The 26,182-nt window shown below is 31.6% G+C and overlaps 3 protein-coding genes across 8 annotated transcripts in view; 1 reads left to right on the forward strand and 2 right to left on the reverse strand.

Annotated features, from left to right (window-relative positions):
• The window catches only part of LOC145941325 (guanine nucleotide exchange factor for Rab-3A), a 36,232-nt gene extending 20,242 nt beyond the window's left edge, over positions 1-15,990 (reverse strand). The window contains exon 1 of one of the 2 annotated variants that reach the window (XM_083047410.1): positions 15,852-15,990. The gene's annotated coding sequence lies outside the window, so the exon portion shown is untranslated. Of the gene's footprint in view, positions 1-4,032; positions 4,274-15,851 lie in introns of those variants that run through there. The other variant, XM_083047409.1, reaches the window with a different exon arrangement.
• The window catches only part of Jdp (DnaJ domain-containing protein), a 45,802-nt gene continuing 27,607 nt past the window's right edge, over positions 7,988-26,182 (reverse strand). The window contains exons 1-5 of one of the 3 annotated variants that reach the window (XM_083047418.1): positions 20,101-20,325; positions 18,842-19,077; positions 16,743-16,844; positions 16,511-16,627; positions 7,988-16,050 (exon numbers count right to left, since the gene is read on the reverse strand). In XM_083047418.1, the coding sequence (XP_082903544.1) occupies positions 15,826-16,050; positions 16,511-16,627; positions 16,743-16,844; positions 18,842-18,925 (528 nt within the window). In that variant the 5' untranslated portion in view covers positions 18,926-19,077; positions 20,101-20,325 and the 3' untranslated portion in view covers positions 7,988-15,825. Of the gene's footprint in view, positions 16,051-16,510; positions 16,628-16,742; positions 16,845-18,841; positions 19,078-19,098; positions 19,441-20,100; positions 20,326-21,928; positions 22,004-26,182 lie in introns of those variants that run through there. The other 2 variants (XR_014426165.1, XM_083047419.1) reach the window with 2 other exon arrangements.
• Positions 23,646-26,182, forward strand: part of Stumps (DBB domain-containing protein stumps) — a 28,063-nt gene continuing 25,526 nt past the window's right edge. For 2 of the 3 annotated variants that reach the window (XM_083047406.1, XM_083047405.1), the window contains exon 1: positions 23,646-24,567. The gene's annotated coding sequence lies outside the window, so the exon portion shown is untranslated. The remainder of the gene's footprint in view (positions 24,568-26,182) is intronic. The other variant, XM_083047404.1, reaches the window with a different exon arrangement.

Raw genomic sequence — 26,182 nt, forward strand, 5'->3', positions numbered from 1 at the left:
AATCCTTATTATAGCATATAGAGATTCAGCGGAATGTAATTAAAATCTGTTATAACTTCTGCGCTTCCTTTTGTGCCTTGTTCGTTAATCTACTTGTTTCTAGTTTCATGCTCTGGTAGTCATTTCATTTCGCGAATCGAGATAGAGATCGAAAGATCGATTTTTTATGAAGAGGTATCACCTTTTCAATCCCGATTTACACATGGAATCGTATCTCAGACAGCTGGTGCGTCCCAAGAAAGTAATTAATGAGACGTGCCAATTTTCAGATATATAGGCTACAATATAGCAAAGACTCGATCGAGACATTTTGCACGCTCGCTGCACAATAAGTCAACTTTCACCTCGAGCAAAGCAAATGCTTTCGCGTTGAGAGAGAAATCCATACAGCAATCGTGTTTTAGGCTAAATTTCGCTTCTCTGCGAGAAAGATTTAATTTAAATACTACTTAAATAATCGTTCCACGTAATATAAAATATTTACAGATTGAATGTCCGATGTGTCCATGTGTTATGAGTTTCATTAACATATACATACACATTAAAAATTGCACAAGATCGCATAGTTCGTAAATAATCGCAAATCTACTCTTTTCTAATTTTGTAGTTACGTAACAATAAAATACAGACAATTTATTATTACTGTCATAATTTTAGAAAAACACTTAGCATTAAGAAATAAGTCCATGTTTTTATCCAACTAAAGAATGAATAAAAATTTGTTAGCATAGAAATCATATTTCCGGGTTTTTTTTTGTTAGAAATATCAGCGATCGAATATATATAATGACTTTGCAATTCGGCGTGTAATTAAAATGTCATTGAAGCCATTAAATCACTATCAAGAATTGGCAATTATTTTCTAGCGAAGTGTTTTATAATTGATACCATTAGTCTGCCAGATTTCATTCCTCGTACACAACACATCGCACACTTTCTCTTATTTCTAGTCAAATAAAAAACGCGTGAGTTCCCGCGCACAAGGAACTTCTTCGCAGACAGGACTTCCTGACATTCGCAACCTTATCGCGTCACAACAAGCACTCTATTAAATTTACTTTCAATCCGCTCAAAGAAACGGAAACATTACAGGATTACGGTAAATATTTACCGCACATATTATCCGTATTAAAACCTGCTCCCGTTTTATGACAGCTAAATTGCAAAAATAATTAATTTATCTATTTTATTTTACGCGCAAGTGCCAATATACTAGTAAGAAAAAAGTGCGTATACAGATACCTATACAAGAAAATGTAAAACACATCCTCCAAAATATGCAAAATATAGGCAATCGATTCACATGTTTATGACGATCTCGTATCGCGCGCATAAATACATATCATCGCATATTGATGTCGAAGCATTGCGAGCCACAGATGTGTGTATACATACATCAGATCACATTTAAGGTTCGATGAACCGTATTCGCCATTCATGATGCAAAGAATATCGATTAAAGAAACAAATGTTTGAGAAAGAATATTCGTGCGTCCAAATTATATTTTCACCTTTTTTCTGGTTCCTCACAATCGAAAACTAAAAGATATTTAATTCAAGAAATAATAATTGGTACACGAAACATTCAAGCATCTATAAAACGTCTCATTAAACATGATTAATATATATCTATCGCGTTATGATTTTCTACATCATAGAAAAATAGAAATATAATGCGTCATTATAAGAAAAGTATCTTGAATAAAAACGTCAATTTTGCGTAATAACATATTGTCAGTAAATGTTGGCGTTTATAAAATATCACGCGTTAACATGCGAACTTCTTATTGAAACCCGTTTAATCAATTCAATTATCGACCAGACTCTCCCTCGGCAAATGCAACATTTTATTTAAAAAGATCATTTTTAATTACGCAAAACACGGCTGCTTTTTTTCATGCAATTAGAAAGCGTAGAGAATTTTCTATGGTGCTTTAGAGAACGGTGTTACATTTACAGATCTCACTAGCAAAGTATTCAGGAAAATTATGTGTAAATGTAAACGCGTGTGTCTTTGCACTTTAAGTGCATAAATTTTGTCTCATTATAGCAAATTATCTCTGTATACGCCTCGGTCTACGTCATGTATGATAAATTGCAATTTTTTTGTAATTTAAAATATTATATTTTTATACAATTTATGTGTGTCCAAAAGAGCTTTTAATTAGCGTTTATTGCGCGAATCACACGCAATTATTATTTACCAATTCTCCGAATACATCGTACGCGAATATTCTGCTCGCGGTTTCTTGCTTCTTTTCTGACATTTAGAAAGTAGGATAGGATAGTCTAGTGACATACGAGAAATCCGCGACAGACTTTAATTTGCCGGTACAGCAACCAGGGATGCGTAAAATTTATATGTTACGCGAAGTCCCGTAAAAAGAAAAATAGCAATATTATACAATAAAAACTGTCCAATTTCCCTCGCTTGCTTTATTTCCCTTTGTTGAAATTTAGTAAATACTAATCATAAAATTTCACTAAGAATTTCAGATAATTTAAATTTAATAATGTAAAAAAAATATACAAAAAACTGTAGTGTTTACTTAAATTCAATTGTGTTTTATTGTTCAACGTTATAAATTAATCTAAATTAACAAATTAAATTATTTTCGATAGTTTTAGAATATTCAATGTCGGACTTAATTTTTGTATATTTCGAAAAAATTAAAAATTAAAAACTAAAAAGAAAAAACGCCACCACGATTTGTCCTTCCTTTAACAATTACGCCACACGAATTCAATTCGTATAGCAATTGCAAATTAACTCGATGCACTGGACCCGTAAGCGATGCTGTTATCGATCAGTAACAGCGTGCTCACCAAGATCCAACCAATCGCGGCCAATTTTGCGCGATTGCCAATAACTGATAAGCCCACGCGATTATTAACATAATTTCGCACGCGTTGCGCCGCAAAGATAAATGGAACCGGATGTAATGGGAAAAAGGGCATGCAGCATCTTACGCAACGCGTCAGAGGAAGCGAAAAAACGCTGAATCCTCATTGAAATTCCTGGGACAATGCATTGCTCAAGGCGATACACGGCATACCATTGCTTGGCTAAGACCTACTTTTTAAATGCCACATAGTCATAATTTCTCTCCCACATACACATATAATATATATATATATTTTTTTTTTACAAAATATTCTTCAGAAAATCCGAAATTTAATTTTTCCTAGACAACGAAAAATCAGATTAAATTGCTGGTTTTACATAAATTTATAGTTGTAATAGCGCGAATAGGAAAAAGATTTCTTCATTTCTCGACTTTCTATATAATATTTGTGGATTATACATGATATGTAGATATAAAATTTAATATATATTTTCACATATTTTCCGTATCATATATTTTTATGCATTACATTTCGATTTTTCTCAATAGAATATAAGATAAATCATTCATGGAAAAAATTGAGGATTTTAAATTTCAAATTATTTCAATTTTAAAATAGCAAAAAAGAGAAAAGATCTGATGATTGGTTTGTGTTTCTTACTTTTTTATCTTTAAATTTCGTTTTGTAATATGCTCTTTATTAGCAAATTGTTTTCGAGATACATTTTTCTAATTATTATATATATTTAAAGAATTAATAAGAAAAAAATATATTTAATAATTGAAGATTTAATCATCGAATTATGTTCTTTCAAAAATTAAAATTAAAATTAAATCTTTATTTTTATAAATAAGTTCTTTGATCTAAAAATATGAAGAAACATTCACAAAATAATAAAAATAATCTGCGAGTAATAAATGACAGATATGGTATATAATACAAGTCCGAATAAAAGCAAAGTTTCTCCACTTCAACTTGTCGAAAGAAAGTTTTTTTCTTAGAGCGATCCAACACGTTGCAAGACTATCAATCGACAAATTGTACAAATTTATCTGCGATTTTCCGCAATGAGAGACGCGAATTCTCGCACAGCATCCGTCGCGCGGAATCCAGCGAGAGACAGAGAATCAGTATCGATCCGAGAGTACGGTCTGATTCTAATAATGGGGGCGACCAGACGCTTACCCGCGTGTAGCTGCTGCTCGTGTGTGTTCATTCGTGCAGTGGAAAATTAAAAAAAAATTCAGAGACACGCGATAGTTAAAAAAATGCTCCAAGGTGCAGGATCGTCCCTTTTCGTCTTCCTTCGGGTGTTCCTTCCCCAGTGTCAAAATGCACTCACGTATGTCACATACCGGATATATCGACGACACGACGAATCAATCCGAATTCAAACATTCACACGCCGCGGTACAGACCGCTACTGAAGCTTCCCTCGAGACGATCCTCCACGTTGTGGCGCCGCAGCTACCTTTCAGCGGTGTCCTGAACTAAGATATTGTTGGTGGTCGACGATGGTCACCCAGTTTCCTCTATTACTCGTTTCAGTTTACTTATCCAATTTAAATATCGAACATTTAATTTAGGAAAAAAGCAGTATAATTTAAAATTTTCCTCATAATTTTCCAACCATGTATACACATCTATGGCTACATTATGTACCTTTGCGTTTCCGTCATGGTTATCATTATTTAACTTATTTTTCAATTTCTTTATCGAGAAGAATTATCAATGCTCGTTTTTTTTACGACCTACTACTTAATTCCCATAAAAGAAATTAATAAATAATCGTTACTTACAATCAGTATCTCTTCTAGTATCTAATCAGTGATTTTATCAACAGTGTTACAAGGTTCCAAAGGAGAAAAGTCAATCTAGATGACACTTCGTACAGATAAATTATCGAAAGTATGTTTATAAAAATCTCATATTTTCGCCAAAAAAAGGGGGAAAAAAGAAGAGAAAGAATTTCTTATTCTTTCTACGGCATTGTTATCGAGATACGTGGGCGTCTTTTATGACGCCCTTAAAACGCAATTTCTCACAAAGCAATATCACAAGCGTATATGTATATAATACAATCACACTTTTCCATGTACGTGTGTGTATACAGACTTACAGGAGAGCAGAGCGATATCGATTTGCCCTCTTTCCTAGTGGCGTATTTCCCTTCCGCTTAATTCTGTCGATACGGATTAACGTAGCTACAACGCGCGTCATAGTGTCTCATTTATCTTACAGGCAACTTTTCTCGAAGCAAGACAAATATAATTGTATATAATACGAATATATTTTATAAAAATTAATTATTACGTACAAATTTTTACAATTCGTTCTTTAAACAAATACTTACTAAAATAAATTACATAATTATCAAGAAGAGAAAGCTTTTCTTATAAACTCTTGAAAAATGTAAATATGTAATAAGTGTGAAAATCTATAATTTTCTTATATATAAATAATGAAAGAAATTATTAATCTTGCAAATGCAATGTTTGAAATATTTTTCATTTACCTAGTAATATTAATTAATACAAATATTTTGTTATAAATATTTTACTCCACAATAAAATCTGGAGTAGTTTATATTATGGTACATTTTGCACATTAAACGACACAGTAAATCACTATTGCAAAGACAAACGAATAATTAATTACGCAAATAACAAATAATAAATAATTTATAAATTGTGTTCACCTGTCAGTTGTTCCGCTGCGATGTCTCTCCGAATTTTTCATCGCCTCTCTTCTGCATCTCTTGCTATTTCTTCATGGTATTCACATATGATTGTCGCGAAAATACGAATAATTAAAATACGAATAATCGCACAATATTATGCACAGCAGTCCCGACATTAATCGCAACGTGATGTGCACATAAATCGCGGGATCGAGTAATTAACAAAAAGACATATGATATATCAATCATTCGTTAATAATTCATAACTCGAAATTCGAAAAACAAGGAACAAAATATTCTTGCGGATATTTATTCAGTAGCGTATATTAATATACAAGTTAAAATTAAAGATAAATAACCGTGGACTGCAATATTTGTTTATACGATAAAAAATCTCGCAAAAATATATTTTAACAAATTATAACAATATACAAACGAATTTATAATGTGCAAATAATAAATATTAAAATACGGGATTAATAAAATACACGCTCATATTTATCAATTAAATACGCTAAGACTCGATTCGAAATCGATTTATATGCTGTACTTATCATGTTTTATTAATAAAATTAACGAAAATGTACCGACATCTTTATATTGCAATATCGCGCAATATTACATATTATCGCGAATCGAGCTAATAGCTAATTAAGATTTGCGCTAAACGGACACAAAACACATAATGAAATCTCGATATTGCAAGCACAGTACATTTCCAATGCATAAATCCTGTGAAATTCACCTATTATTAATGGATGCATTATGCCCTTTGATTATTTGATTGAAACAGCCGCGGTATTATTACACGTCATTTATAGCAGAAGTTAATTAATCGCGCGGATTAATCGTTAATTGTAATAATCATCGAGAAGGAATAATCGAAAGGTAATGCGACGAGATGAGAGACGGAGCGATTTGCGTTGCCGGCTACTCGAGCGATGGCGTACGAATGGCAGCTAGAGCGCGGCATGTAAACAATAGCGCGCCGAGTGGAACACAGTCTTGCAGCTATATAGCGAAACCAAAATATTACAATGTTCACGGCACTCGTCTTTGTGACGTAAATACATAGACCGTGCTATTGTTTACATGTCGTCGTCTCGCTATCATTCGTACGACGACACTCGAGCGAGTAGGCAGCAACGTGAGCTGCTCCGCTTGTCTCGTTATCTCGTCGTGTTGCATCTTGAAACTCTTGATTACTCCTTTGGTAATTATTGCAATTAACTATTAATCCGCGTCATTAATTAATTTCTGCTATAAACGACATGTAATAATGTCGCGGCGACGGCTGTTTGAAATAATCAAAGGACATAATATACATATCTATTTAATATGTCAATTTCGTAGGACTTATACGTTGGAAATGTACTATATGCTTGCAATATCGAGATTCCATTATGTATTTTCTGTTCGTTCATCGCAAGTCTTAATTAGCTCGATTTACGATGTAATATTGCACGATATTGCGATAAAGATGTCGGTACCACTTTCGTTAATTTTTAGTAATAAAACGTGACAAGTACACCATAAATCGATTGCGAATCGAGCGACGTTTCAATGCGTTTAATTGATGATTGTATATTTTATTACTCCTGCATTTTAATATTTATTATTTACACATTATAAATTCGGCGTTTGTTATTGCTATAATTTCTCAAAACGTATATTTCGCAAGATTTATTCGATCAAACTTTATCGTGTATAAACAAATATTGCACTATTTATCTTTAATTTTAACTTCTATATTTATTCATTTCCGTTACAACGCAAAATAACAAAATTATTTTAATTTGCAAATATATACTGTGTGTTAGTAATGGACATTGATTCGCGAGTGGCACGTGAGTTTGATAACGTGATTTTGGATTTTATTTCAAATACATCATATAATTTTCGCGTCATTATCTGCAACACCTGATTCAAATATAATCTCCTTATTAATGTAGGCAATTTTCGCAGTCAATTAATTTTTTTAAAACTCTGCAATATAAATGGATTATCATTTCTGTATAATCACATCTTTTTCTTCTTTTTTCCCCCCCCCCTTCCTTCGCGTCGAGATCATTTTTCTCGAAAAGTAAAAAAGTAGAACGTGCTCTCAAAAATTTAATTTGAACAAAATTGTTGAATGGTAATGCGCACGAAAGTTAAAGAAAGAAGCGTGGGTGGTTTTTTATTGGAAGCTGTTCGAAATTCGGTGCTGGTAGGTCAAAGTTTAAATTGACAGATACGGACTCGAGAGACAGCCGTTGTCGGCAAAGCCGATCGGGAACAACGGCCAGCTCTCGTTATCTAACGCAGCCACACTTGCGGACGCAACGTTAAGTAGTAACAACGTAGGCAGGATAATGGCATTCAAAGGGCTGTTTGCAGTTCAGTGGAGGGATGCGCGTTCTATGCCTTTACTTTACGTGAGGAGAGGTGGAGAGATGGAGAGGTATTTATACGCGTATCTCGAGGCAAATGAAAGAATGGGTTTATTTTGTGCCTACCTGACGCCGTACTTTGATACACGACGATGTACGGAAACTGACATATACGCACATAACAAAATGCAATATACAATATAATTATTTGATTTAATTTTCATCGACATTTTTAGCTAAATTTTCACGTGTAGATATTAGTTAAAGTTTCGACACTTGTTTAAGAAAAGCTTTTTTTAAAAAGAGTCGAATTTAAATCTGTCACATATCTAAAATATCATCTACGCGTTCTAATTATACCATATGAATAGTGCATGAATATAAAACTCGCAGACTAGAGAGAGAGAGAGGGAGAGAAAGCCGTCAGATAAACGACCGAAATTGTGGAGAAACCTTCGAAGCGAGAAGCAAATGTTTCGCTCCAGTTCCCAATCATCCGGCGCATTGCGCCGAGAGCCTCCTATTCTATATGGAAAACAAAGTTCTTCGAAAATTTATGGAAACAGTATACGCCAACTCGAACACAATCGATAGAACGTAATAATCACAAAACAAGAGCGAGTTTCCATGGGAAAAAAATTACCATATTCCAATGAATTTGTAAAAATGTACAGATTGAACCAATGACATTACTTGACACTTTTATTTGTATGTTTTGTAAATTGTATATTTGCTAAATAGTTTACTTTGAGCTAGTTAAAAGTCACTTCTTTCAATCGTATATAAATTGGTTTATTGCATTCTCAAATATTAATTTTCGCTTATAATCACGAAGATAATTATATTAACGTCAAATTAAGAGACATAATTTTTCCATTTAGGGAAAATGTGATAAAACAAGATGATATTAAATGATAATCGCTTGGTTTCCAGCAACTTGACAATTATCGATATTACCACTGTAATAATGTCATTCGATTAGCCTGAAAGCCACATTAATTTCCTTAATGAAGCGCGTCAAACGGTAATGTTGAAATATGATCTGACACGAGATTATACAAACCTATGTAATACGAAGCAGATATTTCTATTTGGATTGTGTAGAAGAGAAAGCATGAGAAATGTGCCTAAAAATAGTGAAAATGTAGAAACTTCCAAATTGTTTTTAAAAAGTGTTTTAAAACTTGAAACATAAGTAAATTACAAAATACTTTTTAAAAAATCAAAGTTTCTCTATTTTATTTACGAGATGTCTGAAAAAATCTTGCTTTAAATAATGTCATCGCAAATCATATTGTGAACGAAACTTTAAAGATGATTAAAGTGCAAATGTTTCATAATGAAACACATTTATTGAATTTTTTTGTTTTATTACGAGTAATACATCGCCGCATCGACCAGCGCGAGACGAATATACAATATATGTATTTGATTACGTATTTAAACATATACACGCATACATGCACACATACACACACACGCGCGCATTTACATCTTACATCTATATACTGCGACGCGCGAAAAAATTTCGCACAACTCATGAGAGAGGGCGATCGAAAATACTGTTCACCAACCAGTAAATAGGGCAAGATATATGGTCGATTATATCAATAAACTATTTTTATATATATATATATCTTAATATACTGTATGTAATAATAATATTTTTACAAACTCGGGATCTTTTCATACGAAACTATAAAAGTGATTGCACTATGCAATAATTAGTCAATTGATATATAAATAAAATTATGCGCATTCAGCATACAATATGACATTTTTGCCATTGTATCAAATGAGCGATATATTTCTTTAAATTTTATTTCAAAAACTTTTATTTTAAAAAATTTTATTTAAAAATGTATTTTTATTATACGTATTTTTCTCTTTTTATATAAATGTACGGTTGAATATAGAAAAAATTCTATTGTAGCTATTGAGATAAGAATCATAATAGAATGATAATAGAATGCTTTTATGCAATCATATTGAATTTCTCGAAGCATAAAGACTTCAAAGTAATGACCTTTCTAAAAATATTCACCTATTTATTTATGTACTGTTAATAAAATCCAATTTGTAAGATATATAAAATGTATATTGCCATGTTAATAATTACGTTTTTATTAATCAACAATTAACTAATTCATTTTTATGGCATCAGTTTCCTGTCATATAAGAAAGCAGAAATCCGCTACTTTTTGCTAATACACAACTACAGTTTACATTGTATGGCTTTGTAGTTAATTGTTCAAAGTATTTAATGAGTACGATTATTAGATATTGAAGTGGAAGACAGCCATCGATTTCTATATAAACATTGGATAATATATAATTAGCGTTATATAATTAGTTTGAAAAGGACTAATGAACACTATTAATAACTTGTCATTCACAAATGTGCTAAAGCCAGGAAAATTTCTACATATAATAATGTAGGTATATATGTATATATGTATATATGACTTTCCTTTAACAAAAATTTAATTCGAGTTTCTATATTACATATAAAAGCATTTATAATCTACAAATTAAATGTGTTGAAAGCTATAACAAAGGTAGCGCTTAAAATTTTTTAATTATATCATATTTATCAACATTTAAATTCCAAATCACACTAATTACAAAAGCACATATATTTTCGGAAAAGAGAAAAAATCTAATACATGTCTGCCTGTTCTTTTATTTTCTTTGTATCTTTAGTTCTTTTTTATTGTATAATACAAGACATTTTGTTTCTACTATTTGTACAAAATAGAGATACTTTAATTCTATTATAATTAAAATATATATATTGTATATATAATTTTTAATTACAATAAGTGAAAAAAAAACATAGCAGCATGTGAAATGATTTTCAAATTTAAATATTTCTTCGTAGGTCGGTTTTATATATAATGCGGAATAGAGAAATTATTTTATTATATTCTGATGTAACATAATATCTTTTGATATTTCTACATCAAAGATTTAATTAAATACGTTTAATTTTTGGAATTAGCATGATTTATAATATTCGAGTTTTCTAAATTATGCCAAATTTCTTGAAATTAAGAGAAAAATAAGCTTTATATATGACTCTTAATTTTTCAAACAAACAAGTTTCATCTTATCCAATCGTGTCATCATGAATGCGCGTGTATAAGTGTAAAAAGAACGTCGAGGTCTTTGATCGTGAGCATCATATTGATAGAAATTTGAACAGACTCCGACCTTTCTCTCAGGAGTTTGCGATAGGTCAATCGTAAACAATAGATAGGTACGTAAGATGTAGGCGTGTAGATAACACTTCGCAGGCTAAAACCATGAGCCCGTCTAGAAAAATATAGATATAGATAGCACATACTATACAGAGTGGTCCAATAGACTTTCGACAGCAGCGGGCAAGATCGGCCGCACGACCCTAATCTCATTTGTCATAAAATTTTTTACAAGAGCATTACAATAGCTCTTGCAATTTCTTATCTTTATATTTTTTATATCTTTTTTTTACAAAATAATAGAATTATTGAAAACCTGTGTTAGAATTAACAATGTCTTTATATTCGTTTCAATCAACACACACATAACGCTAGTTTAATTTGAAATTTCAATATCAACAAGTTTGTTCAATAAATGAAATAATAATTATTGCCTCAAGTTTTGGACAAATTATTTACTTTCACATACATGCGCATATTGGTGCGAAATTATGTGAATAATTTCTAATAAATAGTAACATTTTTTTTAAATCTCTCTCCTTTTACAATTAGCAGTTATATCAGTTTGCCAGAGGAAAAATATTTTATCTTTACAATTTCTTAAGTTTCCCCTCATTTAACTTCAAGGACTTATCGATCTAGTTGCTATTTTCTTCAAAGTTTGAAGAAGTCAGCAAACCAGACTAAAGAAATTTGGTGAAACGTCATTACCCGGTGCCGTTTTTTATCTAATCTAAACTTCGTGGTGCTTTCGCGACGAGATTAAAACTTTTTATAATTTGCTCGACCGATTTTTTATCCGATTAGTTTTTTAATAGAAAAAAAAAAGCTTTTTATTCAAAAATATCCTCGCGAAAAAATCTCTTAACAAACATTATGCAAAATACGCGTATCAAAAAATATATAAAATTATAATTATAAAAAATTTAAATACAGAAAAAATATTTCTATTACATAATCAACTATTATCGTAAAATATGTCTCGCGATAAACTATAAATTTATTATAATAATATTTATATAAATATTAATTGAAATTTTTCACATACAAGATAAAAAATAAATTCAAATTGTAAAATAAAACTATTTTTTTTTTGAAGATTAAATAAAAAATTGAAAGATTAGAGTAATATCATTTCTCTGTTCGAGATAAATTGAAATGTAAGAAATATATTTTTTGTCAACCTTTGTTTTTTTGTGACATATATTTATTAGACGCGATTCTCTTACGACGAGATATCCCATTTAATTTAACCGCGCGTCTGTCATCTCACAAGTCTAGAGAAAGATCGATCGCGCGGCGAATCCCACGAAGCGCGAACGAGCGCTTACCTATTCGATTAATTTGATTGACTGCGCACTAATATCGAGCATACGCAGAGCCGATAGGGAGACAAATCGAACAGCAAAAAATATTTGCCTAGCTTTCTCAACAAAGGATCTAAGAAAAGTGAGGGAAGAAGTGATGGGACAAAAAAAGCGAGTACCTCTGAGACTTCATCTTAAAAGATCTAAAGTTGCAACTCTGTTTCTTCTCTCTTGTTACCCCATTTTTTAAATACTTTTATTTATCTTCTACTTTACATTTTTTTTATTTTCAATTCTAAAAACGCTTCTTTCGGAAACGCTCGATCAAATATAGCGTTTCGATGAGGTAAGCGAGTAAACAACTTGACCTGCATTTCCTTATTGGCTTTGCGTATTTTTTTGACAAATTGTATTGCGTATTTCAACGCAAACTAATCGCGGATCCTTTAATTCATCGTCACTAAAAGGGATTCTAACATTTAGAATCAAGCAGGGAAATTGAGACCCTTGGAAGGATAATCGATTCTTCAATTATCTAATTTTATCATTTAACTTTTCATTGCATTATGTTTCACACTTATGCAAGACCTATAAAAATATTATATAATCACTGCTCCGTATACATTTTATATATAATATCTTCTTCGACGAGATTCATCCTATCACAAAAAAAAAAAAATGATCTGATGGTCTAAAATTAAAATACAAAAATGTCATTAAATTCATTGTTGACAGTATTGATTTTGCTTCTCTCCATCTATACTAGCCATGCACTGCGCCTGTGTAGACGCAAAATGAGTCTCTCGATTTACCCAATGACCTCAATTATTATCCCGCTGTCTTACTTTGTACAAATAAGACAGATATATAAGTACAGATATTTTTGTTTGGTTCCTACTGGTTGGAACGCGGAAACAAAACGGGAAGACGAAATGGACCTGTCGTGATATGTTTTGGACCTTATTGTGCGAAGGATAAGAAAGATCATATTCTTTTCGTAAGAAGGGGAAGAGAGATTGACTGATCCAGGCGAGAAACATACATTCAATGTCATTAATATTTTCCAGTTCCACTTTAACCATAACCGAATCAAATGTATTTTAAATTATTCGTGAAAAATTTTATTCTTATTTGTTCATATATATATTTTTATTTATATACATATTAAATCATCTTTATTATTTATTTTTAATATCTTATGTACTTTTGTTCTCTTATATATATGCCAAAGATTTAAAAATGTCAAATTGTCAATTGCAGCTCTAAGTCGTATTACATGAATATTTAGATACCACGTGCCCGATTCGGAAATGTCAAAATCGGAAGGCATTAATGACACTGCCTTAATGTATGTAAGGGAAGGACGAGTTGTCCATGTGTGATGCTTACCTTTATCGTATTATATTGTAAGATTATACACATCGACACATTCAGGATTAATTATCGCTAAGTTATTATTAATTACCGATTATAGATAGGCATTTTCAATTATATGCCAAACGCAATCAATTCACCGACGACGAATTGTCTCGACTGCTGTATCGAATATTGAAAAGGCTCGAGTGCACAAAATGTGATGCGATGATCCACCGACAATCTTATCAAATTTTTTCCAAGTGATATAAATCGATATAATTTCGGCAAGTTCAAATCTCGACGTTCCAAATAACTTTTCACTATTTATCTACTATTTATCCGCTATTTTCATTCAGCTTTATTCACTTTTAAATGTGTGTCATGTAAGATACATTCTTTTATACTCTCATAGCGTCGAAAAATGATTTATCGAAACCGTGTCGATTTAAATTTTCGATTTCACAGTTTTAGAAAAAGTAAAATATCTATCTATGCTTATCGTAATTTAAAGGAATAGAGAAGCGGTCGCGATTGTCGTCGGGAAAGAACGATGTATTTTGCGTTTGACATCGGACACAGGTACAAGTGCGCCATCGTCGATTTGTTCCATTGTAGAAAGAAATACTTAAGCGTTTTTCATGATATTAAATTTGTAAATGTCGTAGCAATAATGATCAAACGAGTTCTCGAAAAAATGTTGAAAATTTAGGACAACTTTACATGAATCGATAACAACATTTATTGAACAAAATATATATACTAATATTGTATATAGCTATCACATTAAACATAACAGTTTTCATAAGCTATTAATTTTCTTTACATTTTAATAGAGAGAATTTTAGAGTTATATATATTTACGTCTTTCCATTAAAACATCGTATTTAGTAAATCCGGCGTTCTCAACGTTTTTCCGAAATCCCGATTCAATTATTTTTCAATTCCACAACATATCGACGTATCGTAGATATGTATGATATAAATTCAATATTTTTAGAAAATATGTGTATCTATCGTTGCAAGTTGCTCGCGTTGGAAACCACGGTCAATTCCCTGATTTTTCAAATAAAAGCATTTATACTCGATTGATACTCGAGATACATATATTTTATCTAATAACAGGAATACCGTCCTTGTCTATAATATACATGCAAACTCAACAGACACTTTCATTGAACAGACACTTGAGTATTTCATTCTAAAGTGTTTATACGGTTGAAACGACCAGTTAATCTCTAGTGGAAAATTTATTCGCGGAATCACAGATAACTATACAGCCCCCGTCGATACTACATTGTTTAACTTTTGTTCGCTAAACATCTTGTAAGATCAAGAGACATACACATGGAATGCGCGATCGAGAGACTCGATTTCTCGGGTATACAATAAATTCACAACTGGTCCAGGTCGGACGTTATTCAGGAGAGACTTTAGAGAAAGAGAGCTCAAATAATATATCAAAACGTCTTTTATAGCGTTTTCCTCGATCCTTTCCTCTCTCTCGTCTCGTGCTTAGTATAGTATAACAAAATATAAATCTGAAGGCGACACATACGTATGCGCGCGATTGCGCGAGCACGTACTGGTGTACAGAATCGTTTATTGGATCAAGTTAGCATGCATCCTGATTATCCTGAATAAAGAAATTTTAAGTCGCCCGAAATATATATCCAAGATTGAAAATAGAAGAATGCTTTCTACTTTTCTTAAATTTTTACGACCATTTTCACTATTTTCCGAAAAGAATCTAACAATAAGTTATACGTCCTTAATAAATTAAGATCTTTGTGCGATTTTGCCTATGAACAAGATCGAAAAAAATGTCGATAATCGTTCGATAGCGAATGATGAAACTCGCGTATTTCTTTCGTACAATTATTATCTGTATATGTTAATGCGTATTATGCTAACGTAATCTAACCAACGCCCTGTACACTTGTATACAGGTAGATATATTTATCTAGTTCATTTATCTAGTTCTAACATTTTCTTGTTCTTTTCATTTAGAGTATCCGGTGTAATAAAGGTCGATACCGATGAGAATTATAAATTCAAGATCTCTTTTAAATCTCATAATTGCGAAACTTACTGACGACCTCGTTCGGCTCCTGATAGTCGAATGGAACTCCATGGCCCGAACGATAATAGAGATTCGTAGCTCCACCCTCTGAAGCCCTTCTATGAACATTTGTGGGATGACCTTTTAGGTGAGCCGGTGAACCACCTGCCTCTCCAGTCGTATCCGGCAGCATTCTGTCCTTTGTCTTCGGTGTACTCCAGTGCATAGTCTGTGAACAGGAGAAAATTCGCAAGGCTAAGTCAATACAAGACATTGCAATAGTCAGACATGATATAAAACATCAATTGATGTTTGTGATTCTTTATAAGATACTTCTCATTAACATAAATCTATCCAAAATTGACCAAAACTCAAAGGATCAATGCGTTATATAAACAGCATGCTATATATTGATCTGAAAATCTTAATTTAATATTATTTAAACTTTTTTTTTAATCTCTTAAATAATCTTCATTAATAGTCAAATTTTTAATTTACAAATATATCTTATATGCGGTTCCAGAAAATATAAATCTTATAATTGCTGTTTAAAATTATAAATTTACAAATGAAAAGAAATAAATTTAATTTATTCTAATTATAATAATTAATTACGTATCATTGACTATTGTGATAAACATATCGTCGTGAACAATAATTGCATCAATTGCAAAATTATTACACCTTACCTGCTGCACATGTTCCTTCATGCCGAGCCACTGCTTGTAACTAATCTTGAGACCGCTATTCCGCCATTTGTCATAATTGTTTCTTTTCTCAGGATCGCATAGAACCTCTTTCGCATACTATAATATAAATCAGTACATCAGAGTTCTGTTTAATATTCGAAAAACATGAGCAATTTAATTCGACCGCAAATCAATAAAATTCAGCTTTCCTCTATGTGTGTGGAAGACGTACCTTCAATTGTTGGAATTTCTTTTCGGCCTCTTTGTCACCCTCGTTCTTGTCCGGGTGATACTGAAGAGCTAATACCTTATACTCCGCCGTAATTTGCTCCATCTAATTTTTAAAATTAAACAGGGATTGTCTACGACATCATTCAATAGGACGAGAAAGAAAAGTTAGTCTAATTATAACTTTGCAATAATTTATTTTCTTTCGATTCAAATATATGTCAGAAATCATAAAGAAACGTGTGACATATTTAGTTGATTAAAACAGAACATCGGTCAATTTAATTCAAAAATGAAAATTTTCTAGGACGACACACTCTGAATAGATGTAAAAAGCTTACAGATATAAAGAAAAAGAAAAATCAATACATTCACACACATTCAGTATTTTTTAATTTCTCCTTTTTCTGTGACACTTCAATATTTATGACACATATATTACATTTAAATATCTCAGCTGTCTGCCGCGAGATCACGTTCATATAGTATCATTCGCCGACGGAAACGAGATGTCATGAACACATGATGTAATTTATAGACTGGGGTCGAAGAATTTTTATCAAAAAGTTAACGGAGATAACTCTAGCAAAACGTAAACTAGAGAATTGAGAGGCAAACGACCTCTTTTCATCGTATATCTCTATTAAGATTTCTAATATCTACATTACATTATGTATTCCAAAAAATAATAACAAGAGAACAATTAAATATTTATTTTAGGATTCAGAATTTATTTTTAATATACACAAATTATACTGCCAATATCAATAAAAATTAACAGCATTAACAATAAAAATGTTCTTGTTATATTTTCTCGTTAATCTTGTTATATTGAATATAAAATAACGAATACGTTTCAACGAATCAAAACAATTTCATGCACGATGGAGAATGTGATTTGATTTCAACAGAAATATTGTTACTTTATTCGTGTGAATTCGTAAGTTAGGCAGCATATCGTAAACTAGGAACAGATGAGACTACACCTAATTGTGTTGATCAAGTATCCAATTAATTGTGAGTTTAAATTACATTTTCCTTCTAGGTTGTAATTATTACGGAAGCAACTCGACGTTTAATTAAATTATGTCAGTAGAGAAAATTAGTTTCGTACATGTATGTATAAAGGTCAAACATGTATGTATAGTGATAAAAATTAAATTTTTTACAAAGATTATTCCCTTATAAATTTTACATTTTGACGATATTAGCTTGATTAATTAATGATGCTGTAGTGTAACAAACAGTGAAATATGATGGTCAAAATTGGAATTTAAATTAATAGTGAAACATAAGCAAAATATCTTTGCTTATTATACCAATAATGATAAAGAATTATTTTCAAATTCAATTTATTAATTAATTTATTTATTTTTGTAAATGTTCCATTTATTGAAAAATTAATTTAAAGTGTTAAGCTATTTTAAACAAAAATTATCGAGCAATATTTCTTTAAATATAAAATTTTTTATTGTTATCCCATCTATTATTATTACGTAGATATCATATTTTGGCTTTTACTTTGTAATTATAGTTTTCGTGATATGCTCATTTTTCAAATATTTTACAAATATTTTACAAATATTTCAAAAGCTTACGAAAACTTGATCGGGCATCATCTTATGATATATACTTGCCAAAATGTAATAATATATATTCATGACAAACACCACACACTATGAATTTAAGATAAATTTCCTGCTCCTATTTTTATTCTACATCAAGTATAATCTATAACAAAACAAACTAAAATGTTTAATTATCTAAAAATATTCACAATGCAACACGAACAGTTTAGGAGCGAATATTTTTCACGAGATAACAAACCGTGGCCAGAGAAAAAAAGCAAACGTAGATTTTACAATTCTAAATTGATTTTATTACACACAGAGAAAATATAAAATGTATTTCCAACTTTCTCTCAAAATTTAGTTTCACATTTTTGCTGCATATTTTTAAGTTTTTGCTTTTTTAATGTAACAAATGCGTCAAATATGAATGCAAAAGAAACTCAAGTATTACATTGCATTCAACGATTAATCCACAATGGGAATACAAATTTCAGCTGGTGTGAAACGCAATAAATAGGTTGTATTGTCTTACCGTGGAAGACTCATCGCAGGATAACAGCGCATAATAGTCCTCTTCCTCGCTGGGCGAGTAATTGATGGCGTCCTCGACACTCATTTCGCGACTCTCCTCTCCGCAACCCTCAAGTATGTACACTCCCTTCCTGGCTTTCCCCTTCCGTACGCGAAAATCTTATAGCCTCGCTGTGTGTCCTCGATTTCCAAACTTCTCGTACGACCGAGATGGAGTCGATCGAGATCGTCCGTCACCTGTTGCGAGCGAGTGAATCCGTGAGTGGCACGTCGCCGACTACCACGGGCACCAAAGTGAGCCGAGTAAAGGGAAAACCGTGTCGCAGACCCGGAAAGACCCGATTCCCGGGGAATCCCACGCGACTGCGTACTCGCAATCCGGAGCAAGAGCCCGCACCCCCTTTCGCAAAACGCGCAGTTTGCACCGTTGCGCAGTTGCGACTTGCCGGCTTACACCCTCTTGCGCCCCTTGTATCGCTTCGTCGTATACCGCGTAAAGGGGTTGTATATGTATATATACACATGTACACACATATTCTTAGTATCTTGATATAATTTACACTTTCTCCCAAATTCACCTCCCCTCTTAGGTCGAAAATTCTGTCAAATTAAATTTGACCCGAATAAATCTCTCACATCTCTAATCATCTCTGCAAAGATTATACGAGATGATATGAGAGAGAGAAAAATTGTACGAAAAATTGTACTCTTTTTTTTACTATACATTTTAATACATGTTAAAATGCAAAATTTTCATTCCTCAATTCCTTATAATGAATAAGAGTTAAAAGTACGGTTCATTGATTAGCATATTATAAATTGCAATATAATTACTGTTAGTTATTATATAGCCAAAGTGATCGTGATATTGATTTTAGTAGAAGGGAAAACTTAGAAAGAGCTTAAGCCTGCTTATTAAATAAAAATAATGTATAATATGAAAGAAAATAAGGGGAGATAATTTTACTTTATATATACTTTATATAGGATAAAGCTATTTAAAATTAAAAGTTAGTCTATAAACAATAATTTAAAAAAAAAACTAATTTTAAATGTTAGATAAACTTGGCACAAACCCGTGATTACAACGAATGATATCGAAAGCACACAACGATCCATACATTCCTTCTCTTATATAACGTGGAATGCGCCGTTATCACTGTGAGACTTTTAAAATTGTTGAAATCGCTTTCAAGATCAGGCTGTCGTTGTGAAATCACTTTTTTCTCTCAAGCAGTCGCATATGGAACTAGCACTTACAAGACCAAAGATTTAATCCCGCGTATGTGTAGCTCTCTGACAGTTCTCTCTCGCGAGATTGCACAGCGTTTCTTTTTAGAACACGCACTCGTACGTGTAGTGTAAAGAGCACTATGCGATATTGAACTCGACGCATCTACGTCTCGCTGACGCGAGATTCCAGACTCGTGACTTTCACTCGCGGTTAAACAACCTTGAACCTCTTTTATCTCGCAGTTTTACCGACTGAGAGAGAAAGAGAGAACAGGATTTTATTTATTGGTTTAAAAAAAAAATAAATTTTATTAAGGTAAGTTAGCGATGAAACATTCTGTATCTTGTTGAAAAAAAAAGGAAAGAGAGAGAAAAAGAAATTTACCGAGTTGCAATTTTAATTATTTTTTTTTAGAAAAATATAAAAATATTAAATTAATTACCTCTCTCTTTTTTCCTCGTATTTCTATCATTTTGATATATTCATTACTTTAAAAAAAAAAATTCAAGTTGCGAGACTAATACTGTAAAGATTACTTGTCGCGATGTCGAAGCGAGACGCGAACTTGATTAGAAATTCAAATCTTGTGAGGAATTACGAGAAAGGACGAACGAAAAAGACACGTGAATGAATGTATGAATCAATTATGTATATTCTTCTTGCTTCTACGGGGGGACGACAGATAATGATCACCGGCATCACTTTCGTTTACAACTGTTGATGCCACTGTTTTAACTCTCTAGCGCACCATATTGTCTACAGGCGATGACATAAATAACAGAGTTGAGCAATTTTACGGATCACAAATAATGAACAAAAAATACCTAGATATTACATTAAAAAAGATACATATATACAACAAATTTAAGTCAATATAATATATCGAATAAAATAGTAATTATTATTTAATATGTGGATTGTAGAAATGAATATCAAATATTTTTATATTGTTAATAAATAAATTTACAATGTTAGCTTTTCAATATATTACTTAAATAAATATTTTGACAAACATATAAATTAATATTTCTTTAAATTTATATATTTATATATATAATCAAAGATTTTAAATTAATATAATATGCATTTTTATCAAAAAGAATCTTGTATAAAGAGAGACGATATACGTAAATACTGCTGTGTGATTTATGGTAAATTCTTAGAAACAACGTTCTAAAAATTCAATGCACTACCAGCATGTCACATCCTTCCTTTTTCTAAAAAAATATGTAAAGTCGCATATATCGAAGTTTATTGTTGTCACTTTTCTGCGATGCTCATTGGCTGTCAAGATTCGCGTTGTGCGTTATATTCGTAGCATCGAGAGGCTGTCATCGCGAGGGTTAGCAGTTTGACAGTTTGTTCAAAATAAAATTAAAATAATAATATTAGTTTTAAATAATATGTAATACTTTAAACTCGATTAATATTTTTAACAGTTATCAGCTGATTTCTGTCAAAAAATATTAATCGCGGATAAAATATTATAACATATTATTTCAAACATATTATTTTATTTTATTTTATTTTGAACAAACTGTTAAACTACTAACCCAGCCTTTCGATGCTACGAATATGAAGTACAATACGAATCAAAACAGTCAATCAGCATCACGAAAAAGATGCAACAATACTTGCGAGAATCGACTTAACATGCCTTTTATAGAAAGAGATGTTATAATATTTTAAATTCAATTAATATTTTTGACAAATATCAGCTGATTTTTGTCAAAAAATATTAATCACGGATAAGATATTATAACTTTAAAACATTATTATTTTAATATTTTCAACATATTATTATACACCCCCATTGCCGCTATAGAAATATAAAATAAACAATCTTTCACTGACCGTACAAGAGCGGAGTTGTAGTACACAGAAACTCCCGACACGATGCGTGAATCGCACTGTGTATCGCAATGCTATCTGTAACAAATAAAATACATACATATATTAGAATAATCTTATTATTTCGCATTATAACATACACAATACAAATATAAATATGTAAGCTAAAACATTTAATTAGCAAATTTTCGCTTTATTAATATTTTTTGACAGAATCAGCTGATTAAAGCGTTAATTTGCTAATTAATTTTTAAAATAATAATATGTTATAAAATTAAAATAATAATATGTTGTAAATAATATATTATTATTCCTTAAACTCGATTAATATTTTTGACAGTTATCAGCTGATTTCTGTCAAAAAATATTAATCGAATTTAAATAAACTTTATATTATTTTTTTTTAATATATTTTTTTAATATTTTTGTTTAATATTTTTTTTTAACATAAAACCAAAGAATGGCGCGCGCTTATGTTGTTCTAGTAAAGAAAAAAAATGCAACGTAGGTGTAGCAGCATTCAACAATCGAAAAGACGTATAGCCGCGTAGTTGACACATATCAGACATGTACAGTACCTACACTACAATACCTGTTTACGCACCTAGTTTGTAAATTTTTTTGCGAGTAAAACCATTGAATTTAAAAAAATATTTTTAATTATACAATTTTTCAATCTTCAACTTTGCGATAAATAAAACAAAAAAATTTCAATAAAATTTTTAAAAATATTGTTAATTAAAGAACGTGTCTTATTGATTAAAAAGGAATGATGATAGATATTTCCTTTATCTCGCTTCAAGATTTCTCAACAATACGCATGACCTCGTAGATTGACTTTATATAAAGGTTAAATTAAAATCTTGCTAGACCGCCGTAATAACTTTCTTTAATTAAAACTGATTTCTAATTTATGTACAAATTCAAATTACAATTTATTGTCATTAATTTCATTTTGCAGCCAAATCAAGAAGCAATCACTACTGATCGTCACGGTATAGTAATCGCTCGAAAAGCTTTACGAGACACGTGTCGAAAGGGTCGAACCCTTTTCACCGCTCGAGAAGATATGTATACGCTCACGGGCAGGAAATACATGCTCCGCTTCGTTTCCGCACGCATATGCGTGACAGACACGCAGCACTACCTCAACAGAGATTGCTAAATACTCGCACTGTATACATATATACATACATTTTAAATATCTGCAAAGAATCATATACAAATATTTAAACTCCCCAATTTTAATGATATTTTTTTTTAGATAAAAATGTTGCAAAATCTTTATCAAACACGCATGCAATGCGAAGAAAAGAATAACGCTTGATGAGGAATGTATCCATTTTTCTCTATACCATTGACAAGCTGTCTTAATCATCAATCGTTCTTCTTGCCAATTTTCCGAAAAAAATACACATATTTTCTCCACGTGTTCCGCTACATCATAAACTGTAAAACGAACGAATAGGACAAATCTACCTATTAAACGAGAAAGGAAAAAAATGGTGCGAGGGTCAAGAAGAGCCCACATGAGTCCGCTTTTCTTTATCGTACACGAGTCGTCCTTCGGCGTCCCAACACTTTGCCGTCCTTGTCTATCCCGAAATAACATTTCGTTACGAAGCGTACATGGGCGTTTCTTCATACGATTGCCAGATGCGTGGGTGGTGGCAGCGAAGAAGAGAAGGAGAGCATAGAAGAGCGATCATATGGTAGTGCCACCGATGTGTGGGGCTCCCTCCAGGTCTGGCTTGTCAGTTCTTCATGAAGTGTTGCGCCGTACTCGTGCATGATCCCTGACCGAGTATGACCCTGACGAAGTTCGCGAAATCTCAACATTAAACGTTGACTTGGAAGCTACGAGAAACACTTTCTTCCCCTAGTGAGCCTTTCTACGCGAAATGGATGCAACAGAGATGACTATAGAGTGTACGAAACGTGAAGAAGAAAGAACTGCAATCTTAATGTTTGTTTCCTGATCAAGTGCGACGAAATCGAGCTCGGGAATGATAGGTGTTTGATTGTCATCGTTGGTTTCATGGATCGCAACCGATTATATTAATTAAATGTCAAGCAAATTGTGAATATATCTAATGATTGAAATGAATGGAAAATTGTTTAAATTGTTTTCTTACACCAATCGTATGTTATTATGCAGAAAATGTATTTGAAGAAATCTCAAAGCAATCATCAATCATCTCGATGACTGGATCACATTCTCGAATATTGCTCATCAACAATTGAGACTGAATCAAATATATATAATCTCTTTACATTGAAATTTTTGATGTAAAATAGTCATTGGAAATTGAAATCCTGAATATTGAAGTATGAAAATGCTTAAAGTGATTAAAGATTATAAAGCATAGATAAACTGTGAATATTAATATTAATATTTTACATACAAAATTCAAGAGAAGAGAAAAAGAAGAAGTAAAGATGAGAATTGGCAATTTTTTAGAAGCAATAAAAAAGTACTCGTCATTTATTTCATAGTGTTGAAACAATGAATGAAAAATGTGGCTTGTCGTTGTTGCAAACTTCTCTTTTGAGATCTTAATTTAGAAGATTTCAAATAAATTATAGAAAAAAAAACAAACCTCAACACTAATGCAAGCAATATAAACAGCAAAGTACTGAAGGTGAGTTTGTAGGTCACACAATAAACAAATTAGTTAAAAAATTTATATTTGCATATTCATATTTTTTGGTATGTGTAAATTTAGTTTTCATTTTAGGAAAAAAATGTTTACATTTTTTTCAAAAAAATATGTTTACATATATCAATGTTTATTTTATATATTTCAGCAATAAATTTAAACGCTTGTAGAGAGAAAGAACAACTTAAATGAATATTCTATCGATAACAAAATAATCTGCATATAATTATTTTTAATAAACCAATCTATATACAGTTTGTACTTAAAAAAAAGTTCTCATTTTTTTATTTAACATCGACTGCAATATGTAAATTAGGCGCGATTATATTTTATATCAGTTTATTTAGTAATTTAGTTTTCTTCATAAAACTTGAAAAATGCATTTAATGTAAGTCTGGAATTACTGAATATAAAAATTAAAAATACGCGGTATCTGCAAATATATATAAGAATTAAGTCTTAAATTTATAAAAATCTTTTCCTTCGTTCTTTGTATACTTTCTATTTCCTTCTCTTCACACAATAACGTCATAAATATAACCTCTGGCGTTATTAAATTAAGTTATCTTATCTTCAAAAGAATTTATCGAAAAATGTTTGAGAATTTCAAAACTATGTAATAATAGGAAACTCCGCGTGAGTGAAAAACGTGAAAAAAGAACGGGAGGGGTCGAATGTTGGTTCTTTTCCACACAGGAAAAAACTTCTCAATTATACTTGAAACTAAAGCGCGTCTTTATGTGATCTCGAACAAGGCGCTACATTCTGGATATAGCGTGTGCCGCACATGTGCGCCGCTTACAGGGGCACGTGCACCACCGGATACAGGCTCCTTTTTATCGGATACTACAATACTACCATACTACCTCGGTGCAGGTGCAGTTGCAGGGCGCAGTCCTCCGCGACGGTCGCAGAAAGGAACGGGCCTCTATTAATAGCCGCGAATGCGCGTGATTTGTTCGAGAAAACCGCGCGTTCAGCTATATGAATACGCGATACGATACGAGCTTCTGCAAAATATCATGTATATTTTTAGCATTTTTTTTCAGAATTATTTTCCGTCAGTCAAGCGCAAACGTTCGTAGTTTCGAATCTGCAGAATTATTCGCGGCGTTCGTGCAAAACAGCTCGTAGGAAATAATCAAAATAAAATCAAATACATCACGTCGCACGTGATAAATCTTTTGTTTGTAAGATATGTACATATATACATATATTCATTTACATATACTTATAGTATACGAATTCGGTTGGATGAATTACTGCGCACTGGTGCACATTAAAAAGGCTATTGTATACAAATCTACAATAGCATAATAAAAACAATAAAATAATTAACACTACGAATTATTATTATTGTTATTTAATAAGGATGATAATAAGTCGTAATATTTATTATCTTACTGTTTTAATTACTTATGCTATAAATTTGTGTACATACAATAGCCTTTAATGTGCACCAGTATGCACTACTACACATTCAATCGAAATTTGCTATAATTTAATATATTATCTCTCTTTTAGTTATCTCTGTTGAAACAAATAAATTGTAAAGCATGATAAATATATCTTAAATTGATAACTTTTATAGCTTCAC

This window comes from Prenolepis imparis, unplaced genomic scaffold, assembly GCF_030444845.1.
Source record: "Prenolepis imparis isolate NDT839.2.m4 unplaced genomic scaffold, iyPreImpa1.0 SCAF_10, whole genome shotgun sequence".
Lineage (NCBI taxonomy): Eukaryota > Metazoa > Arthropoda > Insecta > Hymenoptera > Formicidae > Prenolepis > Prenolepis imparis.